This window comes from Scatophagus argus, chromosome 13 (assembly GCF_020382885.2).
Source record: "Scatophagus argus isolate fScaArg1 chromosome 13, fScaArg1.pri, whole genome shotgun sequence".
Lineage (NCBI taxonomy): Eukaryota > Metazoa > Chordata > Actinopteri > Scatophagidae > Scatophagus > Scatophagus argus.
In genome coordinates, this window is record NC_058505.1 from 625,604 (window position 1) to 652,835 (window position 27,232).

At 50.4% G+C, this 27,232-nt stretch overlaps 2 protein-coding genes across 5 annotated transcripts; one reads left to right on the plus strand and one right to left on the minus strand.

Moving 5' to 3' along the window:
* Positions 1–755: 755 nt before the first annotated feature.
* On the minus strand, positions 756–12,231 carry lamc2 (laminin, gamma 2). The gene is made up of 21 exons (XM_046409409.1): positions 12,080–12,231; positions 9,530–9,706; positions 9,318–9,435; positions 8,969–9,090; positions 8,699–8,830; positions 8,325–8,514; positions 7,489–7,601; positions 6,931–7,323; positions 6,401–6,634; positions 6,075–6,211; positions 5,810–5,966; positions 5,519–5,724; positions 5,328–5,407; positions 5,099–5,236; positions 4,295–4,439; positions 4,037–4,186; positions 3,687–3,801; positions 3,409–3,605; positions 3,011–3,169; positions 2,834–2,933; positions 756–2,007 (listed from the first exon to the last, which is right to left on the minus strand). Exons 1-21 carry the CDS (start codon positions 12,153–12,155, stop codon positions 1,757–1,759), a joined length of 3,390 nt encoding a protein of 1,129 aa, XP_046265365.1. The 5' UTR covers positions 12,156–12,231; the 3' UTR covers positions 756–1,756.
* Positions 12,232–14,790: 2,559 nt separating this feature from the next.
* Positions 14,791–25,286, plus strand: dhx9 (DEAH (Asp-Glu-Ala-His) box helicase 9). 4 transcript variants are annotated; one of them, XM_046409090.1, is made up of 28 exons: positions 14,791–14,945; positions 15,596–15,729; positions 15,807–15,947; positions 16,237–16,345; positions 16,672–16,838; positions 16,915–17,063; positions 18,155–18,201; positions 18,376–18,512; positions 18,605–18,694; positions 18,778–18,939; positions 19,216–19,293; positions 19,383–19,574; positions 19,770–19,911; positions 20,514–20,596; positions 20,698–20,854; positions 21,008–21,105; positions 21,189–21,402; positions 21,669–21,763; positions 22,043–22,116; positions 22,220–22,372; positions 22,469–22,629; positions 23,025–23,136; positions 23,240–23,401; positions 23,545–23,672; positions 23,746–23,975; positions 24,083–24,198; positions 24,353–24,553; positions 24,655–25,286. In XM_046409090.1, exons 2-28 carry the CDS (start codon positions 15,619–15,621, stop codon positions 25,046–25,048), a joined length of 3,903 nt encoding a protein of 1,300 aa, XP_046265046.1. In that variant the 5' UTR covers positions 14,791–14,945; positions 15,596–15,618; the 3' UTR covers positions 25,049–25,286. The 4 variants fall into 4 exon arrangements, with proteins under 4 accessions (XP_046265046.1, XP_046265047.1, XP_046265048.1 ...); XM_046409091.1 differs by lacking the exon at positions 14,791–14,945 and adding an exon at positions 14,952–15,161; XM_046409092.1 differs by lacking the exon at positions 14,791–14,945 and adding an exon at positions 14,952–15,153.
* Positions 25,287–27,232: the final 1,946 nt, after the last annotated feature.

The following is a 27,232-nucleotide window of genomic DNA, read 5'->3' on the forward strand; positions in this document are numbered from 1 at the left end:
ATGACCTGGGTTACCTGTGATTAATGACGAGTGTCTACCACGACGTGTCCTCGGGTTCTCGGTCAGATCCACAGATCAAGAAGCTGACTGCATCCCTTCTGCAGGTCCCACAAATCCACATTCAACTCCTGTCATTTCAGCACCACAATAAAGTTGATTCTGTCATAATGTGACCTCACGCTTTTCACAAGTTTAACTTCGGGCAGCTGCAGGGGTCACATGACGAAATAATTCAGCCACAAGGACCCGAGGTTAACAAAAGGAGCTCGCAGGTCCAGGTTCAGGATAAGGTTCAGGTTCATGGCAGCACTGTTGACCTGAGTGGACCAGAGAGGCTGGTTTAAATACTGACAGCATGAGACCAGGTGAGCTGGTGATGTGGACGCCAGGTGACTGCAGCACATGGGGAAGTCTGAGGACATCTGGTGGACAGGTGGAGACTGGCTTCAGAGATTCATGAGCAGGAGGGACAAAAGAAGACTGAGGGGGGTGAAATTCATCTGTGGTCCGAAGAGAATTTATTTCATTTCTAAATTTTAACATAATTGTTGTGCATGACTCCATCTCATGTCCAGGTTTTCTGTTTATATTCCTTTTATCTTTATGATAAAGTCGTCATAGTTAGAATTAATGATGTAATTTCTAACCTGTTTGTTTGTTTTTGAAGGGATTTGACTTCTATAAGTTCACCAGAGCTTCACACAGAAATACCAAATATATAAATCTTATAAAAGCAATGAATCATGAGGCCAAAATAAGTTGTAAAAAAAAGTGCAGCAGGTTTTATTTAAAAGCAGTTCATGAATGAGTCTCATCAGAACAAATAAAAACTTTAAAAAGCTCAAACACTGATGTAATGTATGTACAGTGATAAATAGAATACTTTTACAGTCACAGGCTCACGTGCATCACCACAGAGTTCAACACATCAACAAGTCCATCAATACGTTTACTGTGAACATCCTGCAGAGGTCGCTTCGTTTGTTACAGAAGACAAAGACTCAGTAGTTGTTATGTGCAACAGTGCAAAATAAACAACAAAACATTTCCAGGCCAAACATTCTGTAGTTTCAGCTGTTTCAGTTAAATCATTCTGGTGTAAAAACCAGGATCGATGCAACGCTGCAGCCACATGAGGTTAATTAAACCTTAAAGGATGGACTTCTTGGAAATTTCTCAGGCTTTCAGAAAACTCCCACATGACACGAACGCAGCATGAGCAGTTTCTGAACTGACTCATCGGGCGATCAAACAACACGAGCAGGTAACCTCAGCGCCTCACCTGAGAGCGAACTGTTAGCAGACCTGAGGTCCACGTGGATACACACATCACACACATTATGTGGTGAGGATGAAAGCTGGGAAGCTGATTCAGAATTGTTTACGAATCCAACATGGAAAATATGTCAACATAATCTGTCCTGCATTTAAAAAATATTTAAAATAGTAAAGGATTTCATCAAAGATGCTGTCCAGGTGCATTCTGGGTAATGCAGGAATTTGACTGAAAGACTAAGAATCTCCACCTCTCCACCAAAACACTGTTCTAAAAAGATGCTGTAAGTGATGTTTTTAAATGGTTATTCATATCAGCATATTATTACTATGACTCATGTTACCAACAGGCCACTCGAAGACTCACTGTGTTCTTTGAAGTACTCAGTGAAACAAATTCATGTTGTTTTATCAGATTAGACTAAATGGCAGTTATGTTGTAGTGGGTCAGCAGGTCCTGTAACGTGTCTCCTGCTGGTCCTCAGGCCTCCTCGATGGGCTGGCTGTTGAAGCAGTCATCGGGTATGGTCTTCAGGATGTCCTCCAGGTTGGCGATGTCTCTCAGGATGGTGTCGATGTCCAGGTTGATGCTGGTCAACCGCCATCGCTGGGCAGCCTCCTGTTCCTCCATGTCCCTGAGCCGAGGCTTCAGACGCTCCACCTCTCTCTGAGCGCCGGCCAGAGAGTCCTCCAGCTGTTTCAGATGCTCTTCATCCACAGCCCCAGACTGGTCTGAGCAGAGGAAGAGGAAAGATCACAACATCTTTAAAGCAGCATAAATTCACTTTTGGCCACTGGGGGGCAGCAGAACAAACTGTAAGCACAACACTGTCAGCAGTGGGTTTATTAGAGCTTTTTAGTCACAAAGGACTGAAGATGAGTTAAAAAACTGTCGGTAACCCAAACAATAAGCAAAGGAACCACCATCTGTTGCTCACTGTACTGGTTACTGTAGCCGCTCTTAGCAATAGCTACAGTTACTCAGTTAGCTGTGATGCTATTCCCCCCATAGCTGACTGAAATCTGTCTGCATTATGACCTCAGATCACAGGGTGAGTCACTGAAGGGGATGGAAGCACAGCAGTGAATACAAGTGGACACCTGGGACTGAACAGTCTCTGAGTCCAGCAGAGGACAGTTTGAGGAGAGGGGTTACGAGGACTATGACTCTGGGACGAGATGATACACCAGACGAGGACAGGAGAGGTGAAGCAGCAGAGGATGGAGAGAGTCGGACACCAGCAGTGGGAGAAAACGGCGTGCAGAGCAGGAACACTTTCACATCTCACTCTGTGAACTGAGGATTTATTTGGACCAAAATTGGTAGTGAAACTATGGGGGCCTCTAGAGGTACAAAATGGTATTACAGACAGCAAGCTAACTTCAGAAGATATCTCTGCTACACAGCACAGAGACGTCTCTGACAGAACATCAGCTCTGTTGTTCTTTTGTTTTGTTTTGAACTAAAATTTTTGACATTTTTGGCAGACTGAACCTTTGAAACTCCTCCCAACAGACCAGCTTCTGTCTGTTCAATAACACCAAAGGTTTTACTCACTCATGTTAGCCAGCAGGTTGTTGAGGTCTCGCAATGTTTTTCCCACAGCAGCTCTGGTCAGTCTGGCATTGTTGAAAGCTGCAGTCGCTCCGGCCGACGCCTGCAGACAAAACATTAACATCACTGACTTCCTGTCCAACAGTTTGTGACTCTTTCACTATCGTGAGGACAGTTCACCTGCTCAGCGTCAGCCTCCAGTCTCCTGGCGGCTTCCAGTTTAAAATTCAGGTCTCCAGCTGCAGCGGCCGCGTTCGTCTGCAGATCCTTTGTGTCCCCATTCAGTTTGGTGGCTTCGTTCAGAAGACCAGCATGGGACGGCAAAGATCCAAATGTTCCCTGAAGGAAAAGACAAAACACCCAGTCAGCACAGTGTGGAGGTCAGACCAGTTTATACCAGACTAGTTTAAGACTCACTAACTGCAGACGATGCCTTTTCAGTATTGTTGTTTTTTTACATAGATGTACAGAGACGGCAGAGATGGAGCTGATATCCAGCTTCTCTTTGACACTTTGCGCTGTTCATCATTTCTGTTCATTTTCTGTCCATCTTATAAGTGTTGATGATTGGTTGTTACCTCCAGACCGCTGACCAGGTTCTCCAGCACATTGATGGTCCCCAGTGCATCGTTGTAATCACTCGATACATCTCCCAGGAGCTCAAGCGTCTCAGCATTGTTGCTCACGGCCTGCTGGATCGTGGCATTGATGCCAGGAAGACGTTTGATGGCAGCGTCAGCCCGAGCTCTGCTGCCGTCGATCTGCTGATCAAACCCTGCAGAGGAAGACGAGGAGTCACATTCAGTCCAATCCTATTAGGGAAAACGAAGAGGACCTCTTTGGTGAGTCTGGCTACCTTTCAGGGTGCTCAGGGCGTCATCTAGCTCGTTGGTATTGCTGTTGATGCGCTGCAGAGCACCTTCAGTCTCGGCCTTGGCGATACTGACTCTGTCCAGGAGCTTGTCGAACTCCTGCAGAGAGGAAACACATAAATATCAACATAGAATGACCAGACTGATGAAACCAGGTCTGCCTCTGCATGATAAAAAAATCAATGATTATTTTCTACTTGTGTGTTTCTGATTCAGTCATTTTGGCTAGAAACTGAACATGCAAAGTCTGCTAAATGTGAACTTTGTTGAATTTCTCTGTTATGAAAGTGAGAGTGAAAGTGAGTCAGACTGTATTCCCATGATCCTTGAGTACCTGCTGGGCAGCCTTGCCCTTGGCCAGCAGGTCCTCGGTGGCGGTCACGTCTCGTTGTACACCCTCTTGTAGCGCCTCAAAGCCTGAGATGTCTGTGTCCACAGTCTCCCTCAGACCACCCAACCTGGAAAACATGGCGTCCACCTCCTCCTGAGCATGATGGGAGAACAAGGAGGGTCAAAGACTTCACAGAATAAGACCTCGCCTCTCCCTTCTAAAGGTGAACTACACATTTTAACCTCCAGCAGTAGCAGTTACCTTCAGGGATGATGGGATGTCTCGCTCCATGCTGGCAATGTCTTTCAGCATGCCCTCTGCCATTTTGCTCTCGGCTCTGGCCTCACTGCTCAGCCGGGTACCCTGGTTCTCCAAAGCTTTCACTTGGGCTGAAGTTTGATCGTACCTGAACCCACACGGACATCGTCAGCACACATTTCCCAGGCATTGATCCCATTTGTCCACCAGGGCTGGGAGTCTCCTGGATCACTGAACTACCAGGTTACTTAATAGTCATCCATTAGGAATGTTCCTCCTGCTTGCCCGATGAACCGTGTTTTTCCCTCCGTTTGGGGTGGCTCTAAATACTGTAGTACCCATGAGCCTCATGGGCTGTTGCTATGGAGATTGCTACTTGAGTTTTGGCTACAGTTTGGATGAAAATTTATCCAAAATGGATCCACAACCCCAAAGTGAATTGATTCAACCTTATCTGCAAAGATCCAAACTACACGCTGATTTGAAGCATTAAAATACTTCTTCCACCACTGCCATCGTGTTATCTGTTATCTCAATTCAGAGAAGCTGTGCCAGCAGTTTCTACATGACTAATCAGAACTTTCCATGTAGTCACCTTCCAGTCTAGCAACATAATCTGAAGCCTCTCTCTGACTGGATGTTTCTGACTGCAATGGTCTCTGGGATTCATGGTTCCCTTCCTCCAGTTGTTATTTGAAAGGTTTTATATTTTGGACTTTTTTCAGTGACGCAATAAAGAGCTGTGAACATATAACCCAATGTGTTTGTGGTATAAAGCGAGGACTCAGACAGACACAAGCAACTCACATGGTTTTCAGATCCCCGATCAGCTCTTTGACTTTGTTCTCTTTGTTCATGAGGGTTCGGACCAGAGCCAGACTTTTCTCTGAGTCACTCAGAGCATCAGTGGCGCTTCGTTCCACAGTGCCTGCCATTGTCTGATGTCTGCGGGATGGACAGACAGGAAATGGTTATGTCGGTGAAGACACAAACATCTAACATGTGGCTGTCAGTTTGTCAGTACAGATGGACTTACTTGTCAGCCAGACTGGTAGCTGTCTGAACCAAAGAGGAGAGGGGGTTTGAACCCAGCGGAGCGTCTCCGAGAGGAAACTCCTGGAAAATGGTCAGTGTTTTCCTCGGTGAGAACACATTTAAAACCTGCGGTATGCTCCTTTAAATTCTGATCATATGCTAGCACAACGTCAACTCCTACTAATATCTTACAGCTGATCCGAGGTCAGTCTTGGCTTTGTCCAGTTTGCGTTTCATCTCCTCCATCAGAGTCCGAACCTCCTTCACCTTCGTCCGATACGTCTGCTGTTGTCGTCTGATGTCGTCTGCTGCATCGCCGATGCTTTGGACGTCCTGCTCCTCGGCCAGCTGACTCCTGCTGATGGACGACAGGCGACCCTGCAGGCTCTTCTCCAGACCTGTTTGGCACAGCCGGCATGACGTCATTAGCATCAATAGCATCTCCGGCCTTAATGCTAAGTGACTGTGCGAGTGAAGTGTTACCTGCGAGCAGCTCGGTGTCGTCCTGCAGGCCGTCCACCAGCTCTTCAGTGGCTCTCAAGGCAGCCTCCATCTCAGCGCTGTTGGCTGGCCTCAAACCTCCATCCACATCTGAGAACAGAGTCTCCAGCTCCTTCAGTTTGGCGGCGTAGGCCTCCATCTGTAACACAGACGAACACCAGAGTGATTAGGACGAGGGCCACGTGAATGATGTTTCAGTCTGGACTAAAGGTTAAGTTTACACATTTAATTGTGTTAGTGTGTGTACCTTTGCCTTGACGGGACTGAAACAGGCGGGACAGTTGGACCTTTGACACCTGAGACCCTCAAAACCCGGTCTACACCGACAGCGGCCGAAATGATCACACTGTGTGGACTCAGAGCCCTGAAGGTCACAGTCGCATGCTGGTCCACAAAACAGGACAGGAGACAAGAGTTAATGACCTCCACAGAGTTCAGTGAGCTCAACACGAGGCTGAACGTTCAGGCTTCACACGACACTACGTGTTTCTATGGAAACTGGAGGCGGATCAGTTTTCACATAACAATCGTGAAAAGGACCCGGGAGCCTCCTGACTGAAATGTCGTCCTTACGTTTGCAGGCATCGGAGGCGTGGCGGCGGTAGAAACCTGGCACACAGGCCTCGCAGCTCCGCCCCGTCGTGTTGTTCGCACACTTCAGACATTCGCCGCTGCTGCGATCGCAACTTCCCACCACGCTGACGTCAATGTGGCCGTTACATTCACATGGCCTGCAGGGTCGCGGGACACCAGCGCTCCCTGCAGGGTCACCATAGAAACCGTCCTGACAAACGTCACAGCGAGGACCTGAGGGGGAATACAGGCACGGTATTGTCACAGTCTGATCAATAAGGTGAGGATGGTTTTTGATTACTAAACCTTTCAGAGAAGAGTCAGTTATGTCTTTTAAGAGCTAAATCAAAACATGGGTCTACATTAGTCCATGTGGCGGCACGTAAAAATCTTCTTGTCCGGGTTGTTTCCTTCTCGCTTTAAAATGGTCGCTTTATTATTTTCGTTTAAATTCCCTTCGTACTGACCTCTGTTCTCACACCGCATCACGGTAACTGTGCTGTGTGTAATACGATGAACCTGAGACACACCTGTGGTGCCAGTTGGACAGCGGTCACACCGGGACTCCAGTGAGCCAGGGGTCAGCGAGCAGGACACTCCATCGGGACAGGGACACTTCACACAGGTATGAGGCTGCCCAGGGTGGCGGTAAAAGCCCTCGGGGCAGCTCAGCTCTCCTGTGGTCTCGTCAGCAGAGTAACAGTCTCCGGTGTGCGGATCGCAGCTGCCTCCTCTGCAGCTGCAGGGCTCGCAGGGGCTGAAGGCTCCGTCTTCGGGGGTCTTTGGTCTGAAACCAGCAGAGCATCGCTCACAGAACTGGCCCTCATAACCCGGTGGGCAGCTGCAGGTCTGAACCCAGAGGGCGGGGACGCCGTCTCCACGCTGAGCTGACACCAGCTGCACGTTGTCAAGGTAACCACGCCCTGAAAAGACAGCATCAAGATCACCCTACAGGTACTCAGGAGCTAACTCACTGTGAGCTGTGTCTGATGTGGCACCCGATGTTTGATACGAACCGGAAATCTTAATCTATAAAGAAAATGTGAGGGAGGGAAAGTGTGAAAGAAGGGAAGTAAAAGGAAGTTCACCATTTTCTCCAAATGTTGCTCGGATCTTGATGGCGGTGAGGTTCTGTAGGAGCGTCTGGAACTGGAAGGGGGAGAGCTGAGGCCTCCACCTGCTGCCAGGCTGCTCGTCCAGTCTGTTCATGAGACAGGAGATATCATGTCACACATTTAGACATTTAGCTGCTGTTGTTGCACCAATTTGTCCTTGAGATGCTCAGGTAAGGAAAAGGAAAATTCTCCTCTTGTTTCTGATCACGCTGACTGTGCACATGAGAGCTCCCCCTGGTGGCTGGCTGCTCCCATGTTAGCAGATGGGAAACTAAAAACTTGAACTTTTCCCAAAGATGGTTTCTGTCATTTGGTGTTGAACCTGTTTGCATTTTAAGAAATCAGTGTGACTAAAAATGAGTGAGCAGGCAGGTGTTACTGTTACTGGTGTTGTTGCCCACCAAGTTAAATTATTTGTGTTTTAATGCGCAGTTTCTACAGCTCAACTTATGCAGTAAGTCTGCTGTAAACACAAAGGCAGCAGGCAACAGAGTGTACAGATGCTTTGTGCATGAGGTTCTTTATGGATGAGGTTTGTTTCTACTTGCTCCGATTGCAGCAGCAGGATTCCTCGACTCTGACAGATAAGAACGTCCACCCTTGAGTGAAAAAAGAGTCAGCAAGGATGTGTGTCATGTCTGAACCGTCAGAATCCCAGACACACTTTGACTGAACCAGGCTGGAGGAGCAGCTGTGTGTGTGGTTGGTCACGCCCACGGAGAAAGACTTAAGATAACCGAGTGTAAACACTGACTTTAGCACATTATCTCTGCAACAGGTTTCAAGTCTCTGCAGGCTGATCTTCTGACCTGAAACTGTAGTTGATTTTCTGTCCACAGGGTACGACAGATCGCAGGTCACCCAGCGAGGCGGCGACTCGTAGGCCAGCACCTTCAAGGATCACATCATTGGTGGACGGGTGGCGAACGCCACGGTCCAGACGCAGTGAGAAGGACAAGTTCTGACCATAACTCAGAAGCTGATTGCCAAGGTAAGGAGCTGTAGGAGAGGAGAGACACACCTGGTCAGGAAGGAGGAGGAGACAGGAGAAAGGAAAGGAAAGGAATGAAGGACAAGTCGACATGTGAAGGAGGGAGCTCTTAAGAGAGGAGAAGAGGGGGATGCAGATGAGAACGAAATAAAAAGATAGGTGGAAGATAAAAGAGGCGGGGTTTGTTCTCACCTGGGGCGTACAGGTAAACCGGCAGGCTGTTCTTGGAGATCACCTCCAGGTCCTGGTGTTTTGGTGACCAGCGGAAGTGAACGTCGTTGGGGCTGACGCCCTGTGCCGTCGCCGTCTTCCAGCCCTCCGCACCTGAAACCACCACACAGTCTGTCAGCTCACACGGCATCACATCCGCTGCTCTCTGGAGCTTTTATTTTGAAACCTAGATTCAACTGTTACTGAGTTGTCAGGGGTCTTTTATTGTGAAGTGGAGGGATGGACGGTTACCATCAGTGAAGGTGGAGGTGATGCTGTGGACCGAGTAACCGGACTGTGCAGAGCACCGACTGCTGTGGCCGTAACAGAAACACGGCAGGGTCAAACTCCCAGAATCCTCCCTGAGCTGGCGTCTGAAAAACATGAGACAGGAGATTAGTTTGTGAAATTCTGTAAATTCAAACACTTCAGACTTGACTCACAGACCTGACTGACTGACTGCGCAAGCACAGAAAGCAGTCGACACAGAAACACCAAAAAGATTAAATGGCAGAAACAATGTGAACAGCGACAGGAGCTGGAGTGTTGGTTTAGCTGCAGAGACGCTGATGGAAATGTGTTTTAAGGCGTGTCCCCTCACCTTTGTGAGCAGCCGTTTGGTCCGATCGGCCCGTCTGGGCAGAGGTTGCATTTTTCTCCTGTGACGCCTTCTTTACATCTGCAGCGCCCCCTGCTGTCACACGAGCCGCTGACAGAACCTGGAGAGACAAACACATTCAGGTGTCCAACAGGAGTAATAAGACTGAACAGATTTTATGGGTTTGAAGGACTCGATGGAGTGTTGATTCTCACCGGTGGGGTCGCAGCGGCAGGGCGTGCAGCTCAGTCCTGCCCCCTGCAGGTAGAAGCCGTCCTTGCAGCGCTCGCAGTGGCGGCCCTCAGTGTTTCCCTGGCAGTCGACACAGTGCAGACCCCAGGCGTCCCGAAGGCAGTACCGAGATCTGCCATTGCAGTTGCACTGCATCATGGCTGCAGGAGGACACAGGGTGCACGTCAGTACAACAAATATCAGTCCGACCAGTGGCAAACGCACTGACGGAGAGCTTTTCTTGTCTTGAAAAGCCCACCGAGCTTCAACCTGTTCAGCCCCACCCAAAGCAGCCAACGCCTCGTCAGAGCTCATCGCTATAAGATCTGAGGAGACTTTTTCCACCCTCCCGCTGCTTTAAAGCTTGACATTCTGACAGGACAGGCTGCAGCTTGTTACAGCAAAGAGGGGAAATTCATATCCACCAACAGTATGAAGGGACAGGATGACAGGAAGGGAACGACGACAGTCTGAGGACGAGGAATCCGCCTCGACCAACTTCTCGACTGCAGAGCCATTTAAGATTTAAAACATTTAAGCTAACGAGGCAAAGGAAAACTAATTTCCTCACAGTTCAGTTGATGTGCCGCCCACATGCATGGCTAACTGTCCAGTTGCTGTGGCTCGCTGGCAAACTGTTAGCAGCTGTTACGTTTGCCAGGTTAGCTGGCTGGTGACCAGTTAGTAGATACAGCAGAAGTTTGTTCAAGAGATAAGTCTGTAGAAAGCACAAAGACTGCAGGCTCCGTCTGGTCTTGTGCGAGACAAGAAAAATGTGAATAACACCAGACTTGTCTTCAAATAGAGCTTGTGTGGAAATGTAAACGCTCATGTGGGACTCAGGACTTTTAAAGGACTGTTGTGCTGTGATCTATTTGTCCCCTCAGACTAAAGTAAGCGTTCAGAGGGAGGGCGAGGTGAGTTTAAGGTGTGTCTGTTTGTTTCTGCGTCTGACCGTCGGGATGAGGTTCACCTCAGCTCACTCAGCCTCTGATTCAGGATGCGTTCAGGGACTGCAGACTAACCGCTCGCTCGCAGTGGTTCATTAGTGGATGATACACCGTGACTCACTCAGTGATCAGGCTTAATGTTCAGCTGAGCGCCGGGGGCCATAAATTCAGCTGTTTTCATAGGACGGTTTCCAACACGTGTCCGTCTGAGTCCTGAACGTGCAGTACTGTAAAAACAATATGACACCCGGGGGACAGGAAAGATCTGATTACATAACAAAGTCACAGCCACAAACATCACAGGATGGATTATAATGTAAAATATTGTTAAAAAGATGGTCTGTCAGTGAACCAGGATCAGGACTCCTCAACGTATCATTAGAACTCAAGGTGGTAATAACCCGGAGGCAGCTCAGGTTCAGGCCTCACCCACCCGGGGGGGGGGGGGGGGGGGGGGGGGGGGGCTGCTGGGGCCTCACCCACAGGTGGGGGAGGGCGTGTCGGGCCGGGGCCTCACCCACAGGGAGCCTCTGTGTTCTGGGGAAGCTGCTGTGATGTCTCGTGTATGGCAGCTCGTTTCCATGTGCCTTCATGTCGTCTCAGTTCAGTGGAGTCTGCAGTTCAGGGCTGATGGACTTTGTGCTCCTGAAGCTGTGCTGAACATCACCAGTAAACTGAGAGCAGGTTAAGACTGGGACTCCCACCAGTTCAGTCAGTTTGAGTCAGCAGGTCAGATGTTAAAGTATCTCATGACCGTCGTGCTGACGGTCAGTCGACTCAGCCGTTGTCATTTCACTGATTCTTTGATTTCCGTGACGCTCGCGTGATCGGGAGTTCGACGACCTGATCAGTCTGATCACAGTGTGAGCTTTCCTTCCGTCACTTTAACAAAATAAAAGCAGCAGGTTTCAAGTCCCTACAAGCTGATTTTCATCACACGAATAAGAAGAAGGGAAATTTGTCGTCTCTTCTGCTCTTATCTTCATTCAGCTGAACTAACTGCTTTAATGTTCACGCTGTTTGTTGGTTTATATATTATATTATATAATTTGGTAGGAAACACACACACAGCTTATGGTGAAGCCTGTAAAAACAGCAGCATGGCCCTTTAAGACTGACATGAAGTCTGTTCCCTCAAGCTTTGGATTTCTTTTGCAGGAACTTTCAGGTGTAAAACTGCAGATTTTAATAACAGCTCATTCTGTATGTCAAACATTTTCATCCCGAAACAAAGCAGTGAAAAAGCTCATAAAAGTCTAAAAAGTTCACACTCGCAGTGTTTAAAAGTCTAAACTTACACCTGCTGATCCTCCCTTAAAGCTCGACTCTGCAGTCATTCCATGAAGGCAAACTGAGAAGAACAAGTAATATTTAGAAATCAACTTACATCAGTCAGACGTAAAAAGTTCCAGTTTGCCCTGAATGCACCGCATGTCCTGCCCTTTAATGATATGATGAGTTTGTGTGTCTAATTACACGATTTTGCTAAAATGTTGCTTTCAGTGTCAGAGGCGCTGAGCTGATGTTGTGCTGCTGTTGCTGTTCTGGCAGCAGAAGGTGGAGATGCTGAGCTGCAGTACTCACAGTGGAAGGTGTAGGTCGCCTGCACGGCACAAACTGCACTCAGAACTCCACACAGTGAAATCCAGCTGCTCTTCATGTTGTGTGAATCCTCAAAAATCCGATCAGGATCAAATCTCAGAGCTGCTGCTCCTCACGCCGTCGCCTTTTAAACTGCTCTGCAGCTGCAGGTCTGAACACGCCGCACATACTGGGACACACACACACTCTTACTCACATGTGATTCACAGAGCACACACACACACACACACGCAGACAGAGGATATGACTGTGTGTGTGTGAGAGAGCTGGGACAGTCCAGGGCGTTGTTCTGGACGTCCACTGGAGCCTTTCCACCATATTTATGACACAAAGACGTTTCACAAGAGGAAAATGACAAAATGAAGAGGACGTGAAGTGAATCCACGCTCTGTGCCACAAATGGAAAATATTAAAATTCAGCATCCGACTCGGCCTGCTGTGTGCTGCAGACGGGCAGAGTGGGATCAATAAGACCTCACAAAGCCTTATCAGCTGCTGCAGGGCGCGTCCTTATTCATTCAACTTTATTTGGTCCAATAAACAAGTCGTCACAAACGGAGCTGAGACAACCAAACTGCTGTGAAGCTCATGAAGCAGCTCAAAGAGGAGGAAGCACCGCGGGACTGAGGCCTGAGGCCGTCCCCGGGGGGTCGGTGGCGCCACAGGGGGGTCGGTGGTCCCACAGGTGGGTCGGTGGTGCCACAGGGGGGTCGGTGGTCCCACAGGTGGGTCGGTGGTGCCACAGGGGGGTCGGTGGCGCCACAGGGGGGTCGGTGGTCCCACAGGTGGGCCGGTGGTCCCACAGGTGGGCTGGTGGTGCCACAGGGGGGTCGGTGGTGCCACGGGGGGGTCAGCCCTCCTGCACCACTGAGGAAACCCGCTGCTGAGGTGCGGCGTCTCAGATGACCTCTGAGTGGAAACCTGATCTCATCAGTCTAATCTCAGCAGGGTTTGTGGCTTTTGGATCGCAGCTTTCTGCTCGCTGCTGAGGATCAGGATTAACACACAAACACACAAACATTTCATGTGTGTAAGAGCAGTTATGAAGTAAATACTACACGAAAAACACAGAAATTAAACACTGAAATAGATGAATTAAACTAAAGGAAGAGTGAGCAGAGCGAGGAGTTAACGTGGAATTAAGTGAGTGCCAGGCGGAGAGAAACCTGATCCAGGAAGTCCAGTCTGAGGTTTGATCCTGAGTCTGAAGGTTAATCAGCAGCTTATAAAACTGTGACGCAGGATTTTACACGATTTTCTTCTGAGGCTTCTGATCAGGTTGTCTTGTTTACAGAGAAGTACTGCGGTGGTTTACTTCAGCTCGAGTACCGCAGTGTAGAAATACACAACACTGCTGCCCCCATACACAAGCATACTCAGAATGTGTTACTTCATCCACACGCTGATGCAGACATGACCGCACATCACAGTTTCAGATAATCAAAGCGATCAAACGTAATCAGAATTATTCCGACTGTTTCCTGCAGGACTGTGGTTTGTCCAGTTCTGTACGAGTGTTCAGGCTTCGGTGACGGCGACTTTGTAAAGTTTGTAACCATCATCTGATGGACGTTTAGGAGAAGAGATGAGTGGAAAGCGGAGGAGGAGAGAGGGATGAAGAGGAGGACAAACTACAAACAGCATACACTAAAAACAAAGAGATCAATAAAAGGCTGTAGCAGTCGACTCCATGGCTACCAGCTTGTGTCACAATATACTCAAAGTAGTGACAGTAGAAGTACTCTGTGCAGTAACTACTGATGTGGTTAATGTGTTCATACTGTGGGGTAACTAAGCAGCACTGCTGGTCTGGACATGAGACTCCTCCTCCGAGTCCTCCGAGTCCTCTGACGAGACGAGACGTGGACGCTCACATCGCTGAGGTGTTTGTTTTGTCTGCGTCCTCCATCACAGAATCACTGCCTGCAGGGCTCGTTTGGTTTCCATTTGTTAACAGGATCCTGAGGCTGAAGGAGTGACGGAGCAGGCAGACACACCCTGAACCTCTCACACACACACACACTCATTATGATCCATCACACACACCCCGCTGATACCTGGTTACACACACAAACACTTTCCCCCCACACACACACACACACAGACACTGAGCCACGCCCGTCTTCTTCCTGTTACCTTGTCAGCGCCACACCTTGAGCACACACACGCGTGTTATCAACACCTGGCTGGACCTTATCTCAACTACGAGCTCGCTTTTTAGCCACACTGAGTACATTTACTCGAGTTGTGTACGGTAACACACTGCTCAGAAAGAAATACTGCAGTTTTGACTCAGCAGTATTGATCAGGCGTCAGAACCAGAACCTGATTAACACATGTGCTGCCAAGTTGTGCTGAGTCACAAAAACAGAGCAAGAAAAGAAGAACAACAAGCGGGAGATCTGAATGTTTATGTTACATACGTGTATTATATAAAGCATGTGTAAAGCCTTCTGTGTCAGTAATCACACCAACCAATAGAAACAACAGATTTGTGTCAGAACTTTTTGTTTTTCTTCTTGCTTCTCATTGATCTTGTGACGACCTCTCAGGTTCGTCTCGCGACCCTTTGGAGGGGCCGACCCCTCAGGTTGGGAACCACTGGACTAAACCAGCTCACTGTACATGAACCAGTTCACAGTGTGTCCACCTGCAGCAGGTAGAGCAGTAAACACCGACATGTCTGCTCGCTCCTGGCGGACTCGCTGTTAACTCGTCTGTGATGTTCGCACTCCAGTCCGGTAGGCGGCGCTGCTGGCGAGAGGGTAAGCTGCTTCACAGAGCAGCACCGAGCAACACGGAGAGTCAACAACAGCTATCGGTGTCCGGTCTGTCTGGCCTTATCTGGGTAATAAACTCACAATAAATAACAAATATCTACTCAACTGCATCGTCCCGTTTAGCTGCTGGGCAGCTTATGCATCGCCGAGAATCTCGGCGGAGCAGCAGTTCAAACGGCAGCGAGAAGCGAACGTTAGCCTAGCAAGCAGGCAGAGACTGGGCTGCAGACGCGGCTTCCGCTGTCGTTCACCGAGCCTGCTTCCATACCGTGTAGAGTAAGACTGTGAGCACCAAAAGCTTTACATTCCAAAGCCAGCTTTAGGTGTTGTTGTTGTTAGGTGTTGCTAACGAAGTGCTGAGAGGGTCCTGCTGCTCTCACTCAGAAGCTGTGAGGAGCTGCGGGACGGCCCGTCCTCTCATTCAGGACGGTCCAGGGTGTCCCGTGCTGAAGGAGACGAGAAGGAGGCGTTAAAGCACCTGAGCAGACGTGTCGGCCCGCTCTCACTGTGGCCGACACGTCTGTTAGGGAGTTTCTCACTACAGCCAGTGGTTTTCAGCCCTCGGTTTGAAAGGGAGCTCAAGACCACATCATGTTTACAGTAAATGATTAGCTTTGGTAACTGAGCAGCCATCAGTGTTAGCATTTAAATCTGACAGGCTTGTGTTTCGTCTGTGTTTAACATTACGATGATTTGACTGTTTCTCGCCTGTCTAAAGGGTCTGCAGCGGAGGAAGCTGTCATGGCAGACATCAAGAACTTCCTGTATGCCTGGTGTGGGAAGAAGAAGCTGACTCCCAGCTACGACATCCGAGCTGCAGGGAACAAAAACAGGCAGAAGTTTATGTGTGAGGTGAGTTTCCTGGCTGCCGTGTCCCGCTGTGCGTTTGGTTCGGGTGGTTTAACACGGGTTTCCTCTCCTCCACGCAGGTTCGTGTCGATGGCTTCAACTACACCGGGATGGGCAACTCCACCAACAAGAAGGATGCTCAGACCAACGCTGCCCGAGACTTCGTCAACTACCTGGTCCGAATCGGAGAAATGAGCGCGGCGGAGGTCCCGGCTCTGGGGGTCAGCACATTTCCTGTCTTCTCTGAATGATCAGATAAACACAAGTCACGCTTACAGGCCATGGAGCACCCTGAGTAACCAGCAGGGGGCGCTGTGTTCTCAGATCTGCGATGTTTTTACCTGTTAAATTTGGATGCTGTTTGACTGCTGGACTGCAGGTTTCAGCCGTGCACGTTACCTGAGTCTGCCTGAGTTATTCTTCAGACGGGTTGCTGTTTGTAAACCTGACGGCTCATTAAAAAGCTCTGCTCGATTAAAGCAGCTCTCAGACTGAATGTTGTGTCACCAGGTAAGTGCTCCAGACCTACCTGACAGAGGGGGAGGAGGAGGCGGTGGCTTCGAAAACCACCCTTCCAGCGGTCCGCTGCCACCTCACCTTGTGGTCAAAAGTGAACGAGGTAATGTCACCTGTAAGAGAGTGTGCAGGCCCCCCGTCTGCCACCGGTGGGGGGTTTCTGTGGAAACTTGGTTCTGTCTTTGATTGTTGGCAGCTTCTTCCTCGTGTGCTGAACATCGCTGTCTGTGCTGTTGTGTTTTCAATTTCTTTTGTATTTCCTTTGTGCTGTACCTCCGTTGGCTCCAAGCTCACACACTCACCTGTGACGTACTGCGTGGTGGTCGGAGTTCAGAGCGAGGCTGAGAGGCCGGTCGGCTCTGAAGGTGTTGGTGTGATGCTGGTCCAGACTCTGATGAAAGATACTGATGATGTGTCTGTTGCTGTCAGATGGGGAGGGAGGCAGCAGCGGGCCGGTACCTGGAGTGACTGGACTCGGTTACTCAGGAGGAGGAAACTCTGGGTGGGCAGGAAGAGGAGGAGGAGCAGCTCAGTGGGACCGAGGAGCCAACCTGAAGGAGTACTACGCCAAGAGAGACGAGCAGGAAGCGCAGGCGGTACGACCCGAAATTCCTGTTTTGGTGCTCCTCCTGAATCTCAAACACTGACATAAATCCTCTTTCCGTCCTGCAGACTCTGGAGTCGGAGGAAGTGGACCTGAACGCCAATCTCCATGGTAACTGGACGCTGGAGAACGCTAAGGCTCGTCTGAACCAGTTCTTCCAGAAGGAAAAAACCAACGCTGAGTATAAATACAGCCAAGTGGGACCGGACCACAACAGGTCTGGATCAGAAAACCCAAAGGCTTTTCAAAGCAAATCCAGTGTGATGCAGTTTGGACTGATGATTACATGAGACTCCACACACACACACAGTAATTCATGCAGTCACCTGGATGGATTAACCTCTGGACTGTGTTTCCCATCAGAGCGATTAGTTTGTGCGTTTCCACATGATTGTTTCAAAGAAGAGTAAGTGAAGCTTAATTGTCCACCCTCATCAGAATCAGACTCGTTAAACTGTTTTAAAGGTTCGCTTTGTAGGCCGCCGCCCTCCCTGGTGCAGACCAGTTAGCCACAGAGCTAACAGTAGCTGTAGCTACAGACAAAGATGACCACAGCAGACAGTACAGTGAGCACAAGTGACACTAAATGCTAACTTGCTTTCCGCCACCGGCCGAGGCGTCATCCAATCAGAGCAGAGGATAAGGTCAGGAGTGGGGCAAAGGGCGAGGGCAAAGTTTGGCTCAGGATCTTTAGAAATAAAACATTCGCACAGAAATTTCCCAAAGTCTTCCGTGACAGCATTTTCAGTCGTGGTGTTGAGATGTTGGTCAGGATGTTCCTGTATGTTTTTCTGCTGGACTGCTGTGACCCCTGAGACCTCCGGAGTGTGTCGGCTACACCAGAGAGGTCTCACAGTTTGATGAAAATCGATAAAAAGCTGGACGGTCAGACGAGGACGACCCCGTCGGATTCTGGTCGGCAGTCGTCCTGTCCGACATGTCGCCGGTGACGTGTGCAGGCAGGTGTTGAGTACTGGTGACACCAGAAGTCACAGCCTCACTGAAGGAAGACATGGGACAGCGTTTAGGTGCACTAAAGGTGTCCCATGGGTGGAGTCTGCTGCTTGTGATTTCTGGTGTCACTGTTCACCGCAGGGCAGGGAGCAGCCTGAGTCACCTGACTGAGTCAAAGCTGCTGATTGGTCTTTTTTAACCCCAAGTCTGGCAGAAAAACATACAGGCTTCCTCCTGAGAATGCAGAAGGTGAGTTTCTCGCATCACTCGTGGCTTATTTCTGCGCTTTTATTTTGAAAAGCACAGAGGAAGTGGAGCTGTGATGTCTGTTTGTGTGTTTGTGTTTGTGTGCAGGAGCTTCATCGCCGAGATGCAACTGTTTGTGAGACAGCTCGGCAGAAGTAAGAGACTTTTCCTTTTTCCTAAATATCACAGCAATACTACGCATTGTCAGAGGGATTGTGGGTAATGTAGGCCTCAGGAAAGAGTGTGAACAAAAAGAGAAAATCTGTTTTCCGCTCCGTGCTGGCGTGGGCTGTAAGCTAAAACTGTGGTCGTTGGCTCTGTTGCTGCAGGGATCACCGCTCGGGAGCACGGCTCCAACAAGAAGCTGGCGGCTCAGTCGTGTGCTCTGTCTCTGATCCGGCAGCTTTACCACCTGGGAGTCATCGAGGCGTATTCAGGACTCACCAAGAAGAAGGAAGGAGAAACCGTACGTCTGCAGACCTGCGGCGTCGTGTCACGCTGACACGTCTGCTGGGATGTTTGTGTTTCACTCTGCGTTGTGGTGTGTGTCGTGTCCAGGTGGAGGTGTTCGAGGTCAACGTGTCCCCTGACCTGCAGCAGCAGCTGGCCGCTGTCGTCCAGGAGCTCGGCGTCCACATCCCCCCGCCTGTGAGTCACCACAGCTGACCTCTGATCAGTGCGTTGTTGCTGTTGGTGTGATTTAATGCTGAGTGTTGTTTCATCCCGTCCAGCCCGCAGACCCCAGCAGCTCCGTGTCTCTGGTTCAGGGGAAGATGGCGACGTTTGAGCCGTCGCAGCGCCAAAGCGGAGCCGGAGTCGTCCCCTGGTCGCCTCCGCAGGTCAACTGGAACCCCTGGACCAGCAGCAACATCGACGAGGGGCCGCTGGCCTTTGTGAGTCTTAACCTGAGACTGCTGCAGAAGCTGGGGAACCGGTTTCTGTAGTTCTTGCTGGTTTGTTCATGCTTAATGGCAGACCTTCAGTAATCCACTCGGCGGCCATTTCAGGTGTTTCACCTGCTCATAAACACCAACACGGCTGATCCAGGCCTTACCTGCATGTTAGTGACGGTTTAAATTCTGTGTGATTTTGAACTTCTGTTTGTAGCATGTTGACTATTGGCTGCTGCATAGCGACGTCACCGTGTTGTACTGACCTGTGGTCTGCAGTGCACTCCGGAGCAGATCAGCGTAGACCTGCGCGACGAGCTGATGTACCAGCTGGAGCACGACGACAACCTGCACGCGGTCAGTCCGCTTTCCTCGTGGCGCCCCTTCTGCTTTATTCACAACTAAACTGCAAGAGAAGGTAGGAAAACCAATATGTTGTACTTCAGATCCTGGCAGAGCGCGACCAGCTGCCCGTCAAACAGTTTGAGGACAAGATCATGGACGCCATCGACAGCAGCCCTGTGGTGATCATCAGAGGAGCGACGGGCTGCGGGAAAACCACTCAGGTTCCTCAGTACATCCTGGACCGCTTCATCAAAGGAGGCAGAGCGTCCGACTGCAACATCGTCGTCACTCAGGTAACCAGAGGAAGTCAGAGGACACCTCACGCTTTGAGGCACCTGCTGATGGCTCGGTCCAGGGGAAATGAGCTCCACGCACGGTGCTCATGACAGCCGGTGGGCTCAAAGTGATGCTCACGTCCTCCTCACAGCTCTGTAGATTCCCTGCAGATATAAAGGGCTTTGACGTGTATTTTCTGCTTCCGTCTGCAGCCCAGAAGGATCAGCGCTGTGTCGGTGGCCGAGCGAGTCGCCTATGAGAGAGGAGAGGATCTCGGCAAGAGCTGTGGCTACAGTGTCCGTTTCGAGTCCGTCCTCCCTCGTCCCCATGCCAGCGTCCTCTTCTGCACTGTTGGTACGTAAACAGACTCCAGCGTCGGCGCCGAGTCCAGCTGGATCCTCCGCCTCACCTCTCTGGTCACTCAGTGCTGCGTTCGTCCTCCTTTAGCAGCTAGCGTTAGCTTTCTTTACACCAGTCCAATTCAGCACTGGTGACATACATCGTGTGTGTGTGTGTGTGTGTGTGTGTGTGTGCGTGTGTGCCAGCAGGATGTGATATAGACAGATAGATGGCCTTTATTGTTGTTGTGCAACAAACTACAACAAGATTATGAGTGCCAGCCAGCGTACCACACAGTCTCTATGGTGGCACGGAAACGACGTGTTCCTCTTCTGATCGCGCCTGCGACGAGCTCTCAGAAGGTGTTCTTCACTGCTGCAGAGGCGTTCGCTGTCCATCTGAGGTCCTCTGAGAACTAAGGTGGACAACTTTGCTCGGTGTCTCCTAAAGTCTATGATTGGTTCCTTAGTTTTGTTGAGGGACGGGTTGTGTGCGGTCCACCATGCAGACAGCTTCAGGATCTCGTCTCTGTAAGTGGTCTCATCTCCTCTCTGAGGGTGCAGGTGGAGGAACAGTCTGTGATCCAGGCCTTGATGAAGGTGTGTTCTGTTTTTCAGGTGTTTTGCTGCGGAAGCTTGAAGCAGGAATCCGAGGCATCAGTCACGTTATTGTTGATGAGATCCACGAGAGGGACATCAATGTCAGTACACGTTCATTTGTATAACACTAACATGTCGAGGGACGACTGAGCTGAGGGCTTCTCGGTCACTTCCTGTGTTTGCCCCTCTGTTGTCTGTGCAGACGGACTTCCTGATGGTGGTCCTCAGGGACGTGGTCCAGGCTTACCCAGAGATCCGTGTCATTCTCATGTCGGCCACCATCGACACCACCATGTTCAGGGAATACTTCTTCAGCTGCCCCATCATCGAGGTGTTCGGACGCACCTTCCCTGTTCAAGGTAGGTCTGATGCCCCTCGTCATGTGACCTGATCTGTGGTCTGGAGACCAGAGAGCTCCCTCATGAACCTAGTAAAGCACAGGCCACAGCAGGAGCAAAGAGCTGAAGCTGCATCAAGCCAGACTAACTGTTGTATAAAACAAATTTTTGCAGAGTTTTTCCTGGAAGACTGCATCCAGATGACCAACTTTGTCCCTCCGCCGATGGACCGCAGGAAGAAAGAGAAGGACGAGGAGGGAGGAGAGGATGACGTAAGCCCCCACTGAATCAGCCTTCAAAAATAACAACGCCATGAATGCATCTTCTCGGCCTTAACCCTCGTTTGACTCTGCAGACGAACTGTAATGTGATCTGTGGGCCGGAGTACACGGCAGAGACGAAGCGTTCGATGGCTCTGATCAGCGAGAAGGAGACGTCCTACGAGCTGGTCGAGGCCCTGCTCAAGTACATCGAGACGCTGCAGGTGGCCGGAGCCGTGCTGGTCTTCCTGCCCGGCTGGAACCTGATCTTCTCCATGCAGAGACACCTGGAGACCAACCCGCACTTCGGTACGCCACAACTCAGGACATCACAGGACAGGACAGACAGGACGTGTCACTGTAGACTTGAGTCTCACGTTGTTCCCAGTAATTTGCTGGGACGACCTTGCAGGTGTTGCTGGTGACTCACGCCTGCAGCTTCGTCCAGCAACATGTCCGTCGTGCTCCTTCTCCCTCACTGAGGCAGGGAGGAAGGCTCTTCATTCTACATTCATCACTTTGTGTGTGAAATAAATTCAGCGTTAATATGCTGTTTCTCATGTCTTTGTTTCCAGGAAGTAACCGGTACCGGATTCTGCCGCTGCACTCCCAGATCCCGCGGGAGGAGCAGAGGAGGGTGTTTGAACCAGTTCCCGACAACATCACGAAGGTCAGAAGTGCTGCAGGACAGAAAGATACTCAGTGGCGTTCAAGAGACGCTCACACAAGACGAAATCACAGCTTTCCAACCTGAGAATCAAAACACTGAAATCAGAGACTCAGATATTTTGGTCCGTCTGTCTTCTCGTTAGGGTTTCAGACATCCTCTCCGTTTTGTCTTGCGTTGATCACTTGGTGAGGAACAGGAACTCGGTTTGTCGAACTGGTTGCAGTTTGGACCGGTTCTGTTCTTGTCGTTTAAAACTGAGTGAAAGTGTTCCGTCTGCAGGTGATTCTGTCCACCAACATCGCAGAGACCAGCATCACCATCAACGACGTCGTCTACGTCATCGACTCCTGCAAGTAAGTGTGTACATTTACTGCGCCCGAGTAGACCTTTGATGTACTCGAGTTTCTGGCACATGCAGCGCACACTTTAAAGGTGAGTCTGTTGGTGTCCTGACAGGCAGAAGGTGAAGCTCTTCACCTCCCACAACAACATGACCAACTACGCCACCGTCTGGGCCTCCAAGACCAACCTGGAGCAGAGGAAAGGCCGAGCCGGCCGAGTGCGGCCCGGGTTCTGCTTCCACCTGTGCAGCCGCGCCCGCTTTGAGAGGTGAGCCTCGTTATCAAACCCCGCCCCCTGCTGATGCTGTCTGCTCGCAGTGCGTTCAGCCACGATTGTGTGTGTGTGTGTGTGTGTGTGTGTCAGGCTGGAGACTCACATGACTCCAGAGATCTTCAGGACTCCGCTGCACGAAGTCGCTCTGAGCATCAAACTGCTGAGACTTGGCGGCATCGGACACTTCCTGTCTAAGGCCATCGAGCCGCCGCCGCTGGATGCCGTCATCGAAGCCGAACACACTTTGAAAGGTGTGTGAAGACACACACAGCTGCTGCGTCACAGGTGGACCAGCTCTGCTGAAACACAGCGTCAGTCTGACGCTGGGTTTTCTTCTCGTCTAACTCGACTTGTGATTTTATAACCCAGTAACACCAAATTACATCCTGCTAAACACTCCGTTAGCCTTAAATCCCCGTTTGCTGCCAAAAGGAAAGTCAGGATCAATAAATCAGTGGTTTTCCAGGTGGTTGGTGAAGTCTCATCCTGGAAGGAAAATTGGAACGTAGAGCTGATGTTTGTTCACCGAGCTGAGATGCTGGAGGCTTTTTATGTTGAAATATGAATGTTTTGTCTTCTGTGTGTGCGTGTGCGTGTGCATGTGTGTGTGTGTGCGCGCTCGTGTGTGTGTGTGCGCCTCCCTCAGAACTGGATGCTCTGGACTCTAACGATGAACTGACTCCTCTGGGTCGGATTCTGGCTCGGCTGCCCATCGAGCCTCGACTGGGGAAGATGATGATCATGGGCTGCATCTTCCAGTCAGTTTGTCCTGCTTCACTTCTCACTGGACACACGTCTCACCTGTCAGCCCGTCTCCTCTCTGTCTCTTTGGTTAAATGTATTTCCTGCGTCCGTCCGCAGTGTTGGAGACGCCATGTGCACCATCTCGGCCGCCTCCTGTTTCCCGGAGCCGTTCATCAGCGAGGGGAAACGTCTCGGCTTCGTCCACAGGAACTTTGCCGGCAGCCGTTTCTCCGATCACGTGGCCCTGCTGTCCGTCTTCCAGGCCTGGGACGACGTCAGGTCAGGGTGGTGGGGGAGGGAGTCGACCTTTTCAGCTGTGTCGATCAGGCTGCAGTCACTCTGAGACGCGTGTGGACGTCCCGTCAATCCGTCTCGGGGTCGTGGGGATGAGCCGTTTCACTAACACTCGGTTTGTTGTTCAGGATCAACGGCGAGGACGCAGAAAGTCATTTCTGCGAGCACAAGCGTCTCAACATGTCGACTCTGAGGATGACCTGGGAGGCCAAAGTCCAGCTGAAGGAAATTCTGGTCAACTCTGGATTCCCTGAAGGTACCTGAACGCACCGCTGAATCCCCGCCTGCCTGTTTGTGTCAGAAGTGCCATCATGTCTCTCGTCTCTCAGACTGCCTGATGACCCAGACGTTCAACATGGTCGGACCAGACAACAACCTGGACGTGGTGGTTTCCCTGCTGACCTTCGGCTCGTACCCGAACGTCTGCTACCACAAAGAGAAACGGAAGATCCTGACCACCGAGGGACGCAACGCCCTCATCCACAAGTCCTCCGTCAACTGCCCGTTCAGCAGCCACGACATGACCTACCCCTCGCCGTTCTTCGTCTTCAGCGAGAAGGTGCGGCTCGCACCGCCTCCCCGTCCATCAGACCGTCACTTCATTACTGTAGCTGTGAGTCATGAAAAACTAACCGTATTTTCCCGATGAATCATGTTGTGTGTCAGATCCGGACCAGAGCGATCTCGGCCAAAGGGATGACTCTGGTCAGCCCGCTGCAGCTGCTGCTCTTCGCCTGCAAGAAGATCAGCTCCAACGGGGACGTGGTGGAGCTCGACGACTGGTGAGAAGTCACGTGACTGTGGTGTGATTCAGGTGTGCCGTCGCTGCGAGGCCATCTTCTCAGATTACCTTCAGAAGATGGTGGGAAGCGACGTCACGGGTTCCTAAAGCACACACGTGATCTAATTACACTTTAACGGTGTTTGACCGTGCAGGATCAAGCTGAGGATTCCTCACGAGGTGGCGGGCAGCATCGTGGCTCTGCGGGGCGCGCTGGAGGCTCTGGTGGTGGAAGTGACCAAAGATCCAGAATACATCAGACAGATGGACCAGAGCAACCAGCGGCTGCTGAACGTCATCAGACACGTCTCCAAACCGACCGCCGCCGGACTCAACATGATGAGCAGTAACCAGAGGTGGAGACCACACGCACACACGCACACACAGACACACACACACACAGACACACACACTAAGTCCAGTCTAATGATGACCCGCCTCTGTCATGTCTCCACAGGATGGGAGACGGTCCTCGACCTCCAAAGATGGGACGCTTCGACAGAGGAGGAGGAGGAGGCTACAGAGGAGGAGGAGGAGGCGGAGGCGGAGGCTATGGGGGAGGGGGGGGATACAGAGGAGGTGGAGGCTACGGGGGAGGGGGGGGATACAGAGGAGGTGGAGGCTATGGGGGAGGGGGAGGATACGGAGGAGGTGGAGGATACAGAGGAGGCAGAGGCTACGGGGGAGGGGGAGGGGGGTACAGGGGAGGAGGGGGTTACAGAGGAGGTGGGGGCTACAGAGGAGGAGGGGGATATGGAGGAGGAGGAGGAGGTTACAGAGGAGGTGGGGGATATGGAGGAGGAGGTGGGGGCTACAGAGGAGGTGGGGGAGGATACAGAGGAGGTTATTAACATCCTGCCATCCCAAACAGAGCGAACTGTCCCTTTACTTGTTTGGATCAAAGAGTTGATGATGAAGTGAAATCATCTTCACAGTGAGGTGAGCTCAGGTGTCACCTGTCACCTGTCTGAGCTCCCAAACTGTCCAGGTCTACGAAACGTGGACACACACACACACACACACACAAGGAGTTTTGTGTACGGCTCAGTTTTGTGTACGTTTTCATTCCAGAATAAAAGTTGAAATGTTGCGTTGAGTCTGCTGCAGTGTGTGTGTGTGTGTGTGTGTGTGTCTGTGTGTGTGAAGTACCACCTCAGAGTATAAAAATACTAAATACACACAGCCGATTGACAAAATGTAGTAAAGTGAGAATTGAAAACCAATAAACTAGAAAGACGGCGTCACATGTAAGCCAGTGTATAAAAATGAGATTAAGAAGTGAAGCCTCATTTCCTCTGGCAGGTCGTTCCAGAGCCGACCGCAAAGCCAGCTCACCTTCAGTCTTTGACCTCGAGTTCGGAATCTCGTATGGGGTCATCGACTTGGTTATGTGCGCTGGGTCTGGATCCCGACGTGCTGTCAAAGTGATCAGTAAAATCATAAAATCATCTGTAAAACGGCGAGAGGCCGAGCTGCTGAGAGCCACAGGGATTGTGGGAGAACTGCAGGGGTCCAACCCAGACAAGATGGAGGTCATTCTGTGAGAAGACGGGTTTGTTGTTCGCCGCTGGAAGAAGCAGGACTGGACAACGTTTTCGACTTGAGGGTCAAAACTGAGATTCGAGACTCGATTTCTGGCAGTGAGTCTTAGGGGACAGAAGACCAAGACTGATGAGGTTCTGGGGATGGTTTCAAAACCACTGAAGTGCAGAGTCCTGGACGTCCACCTGGTCTGCAGACGTGCTCTCGCTCAAAAAGAAGGTCGCCGGTCACCCGAAGGGGGCAGTTTGTACCGCATAGGACTCTGAAACCAGACTCAGATTTCTCAAAGAGGTCATTATGACACGTGACCTCTAAAAGCTGGAGCAGACTTCAGACTAAAGAGGGCAGTTCTGAGATCAGTCAAAGATTAGGTGTTAAAATGATGGGACCGGGGCGGCATGTGGTGCAGTGGTTAGCACTGTCGCCTCATAGCAAGAGGGTTCCAGGTTCGAATCCCGGTCTGGGCCCTTCTATGTGGAGTTTGCATGTTCTCCCTGTGCCTGCGTGGGTTTTCCCTGGGTTCTCCGGCTTCCTCCCACAATACCAAAAACATGCACATTAGGTTAATTGGCTGCTCTACATTGCCCCCTAGGTGTGAGTGTGAGAGTGTGAGGTTGTCTGTCTTTGTGTGTTGGCCCTGCGATTGACTGGCGACCAGTCCAGGGTGAACCCCGCCTCTCGCCCGTAGTCAGCTGGGATAGGCTCCAGCTCCCCCGCGACCCTGACGGATAAGCGGTATAGAAAATGGATGGATGGATGATGGGACCAATAGAATTAAAAACCTCTATGAAATTTAGCAAAGGGAGTGAAATTGTCTTAAAATGACTCTGTCAGCCAGTTTTAAGTACTTCATGCAGTACTTGTACTTTAGTAAGTAAAGCCGTCAGATAGATGAAGTACAACAACGTGAACATTCGATCAGCTGCAGGACATGAGTGGAGCAGCAGGGGGCGCCACCTGTTCTCACAGCAACACCATAAAGTTCCTGTCACCTGAGGAGCAGCTGATCCACCACTGAGCCTCTACACTCACTCAACTACTGCACTGAAGTAGAAGAAGTACCCCAGAAGAAGCTCTGAGGTACTTGTACTTCATTTGTGTAGTTTAAATCTCGTGTTACTTTCTACTTCTACATCACTGCATTATTTACTTAATTTACAAGTTAAGATTTTTACCCACAAAACTACAAGTGTGATGAACAGGAACAGCTGAGGCCATCAGTCATTAATCAATAAGTGATCAGCTGTGTTGATGTTTTCAGTGATTTGAAATCCAGCCACAATGAGCTGATCTGAGGTCAGACAGGACAACAGAAACTGCACTGCAGTACTTTGAATGAGTACATTTTACTGATTATACTTTCACTCGTCACGTTTTGAGCAAATGTACCGGAGTATTTTTACAGTGTGGTATTAGTACTTTTACTGCAGTAAAAGGGCCTGAATACTCTGCACAGGTAATGAGTGAATGGAGCTGAAATGTTTTTCATGAAA

What these genes read in the sequence shown, in the direction of transcription:
- lamc2 (XM_046409409.1), bottom strand. Translation starts at nt 12,155, where the DNA reads ATGAAGAGCAGCTGGATTTCACTGTGTGGAGTTCTGAGTGCAGTTTGT. An exon ending in AAAATCAACTACAGTTTCAG is followed by an intron (nt 7,602 to 8,324) that starts GTCAGAAGATCA and finishes TCTCATGAACAG; the next exon opens with ACTGGACGAGCAGCCTGGCA. An exon ending in TGGAGGCTGACGCTGAGCAG is followed by an intron (nt 2,934 to 3,010) that starts GTGAACTGTCCT and finishes TTTTGTCTGCAG; the next exon opens with GCGTCGGCCGGAGCGACTGC.
- dhx9 (XM_046409090.1), top strand. Translation starts at nt 15,619, where the DNA reads ATGGCAGACATCAAGAACTTCCTGTATGCCTGGTGTGGGAAGAAGAAG. An exon ending in CGGAGGTCCCGGCTCTGGGG is followed by an intron (nt 15,948 to 16,236) that starts GTCAGCACATTT and finishes TTGTGTCACCAG; the next exon opens with GTAAGTGCTCCAGACCTACC. An exon ending in GCAACATCGTCGTCACTCAG is followed by an intron (nt 19,575 to 19,769) that starts GTAACCAGAGGA and finishes TTCCGTCTGCAG; the next exon opens with CCCAGAAGGATCAGCGCTGT.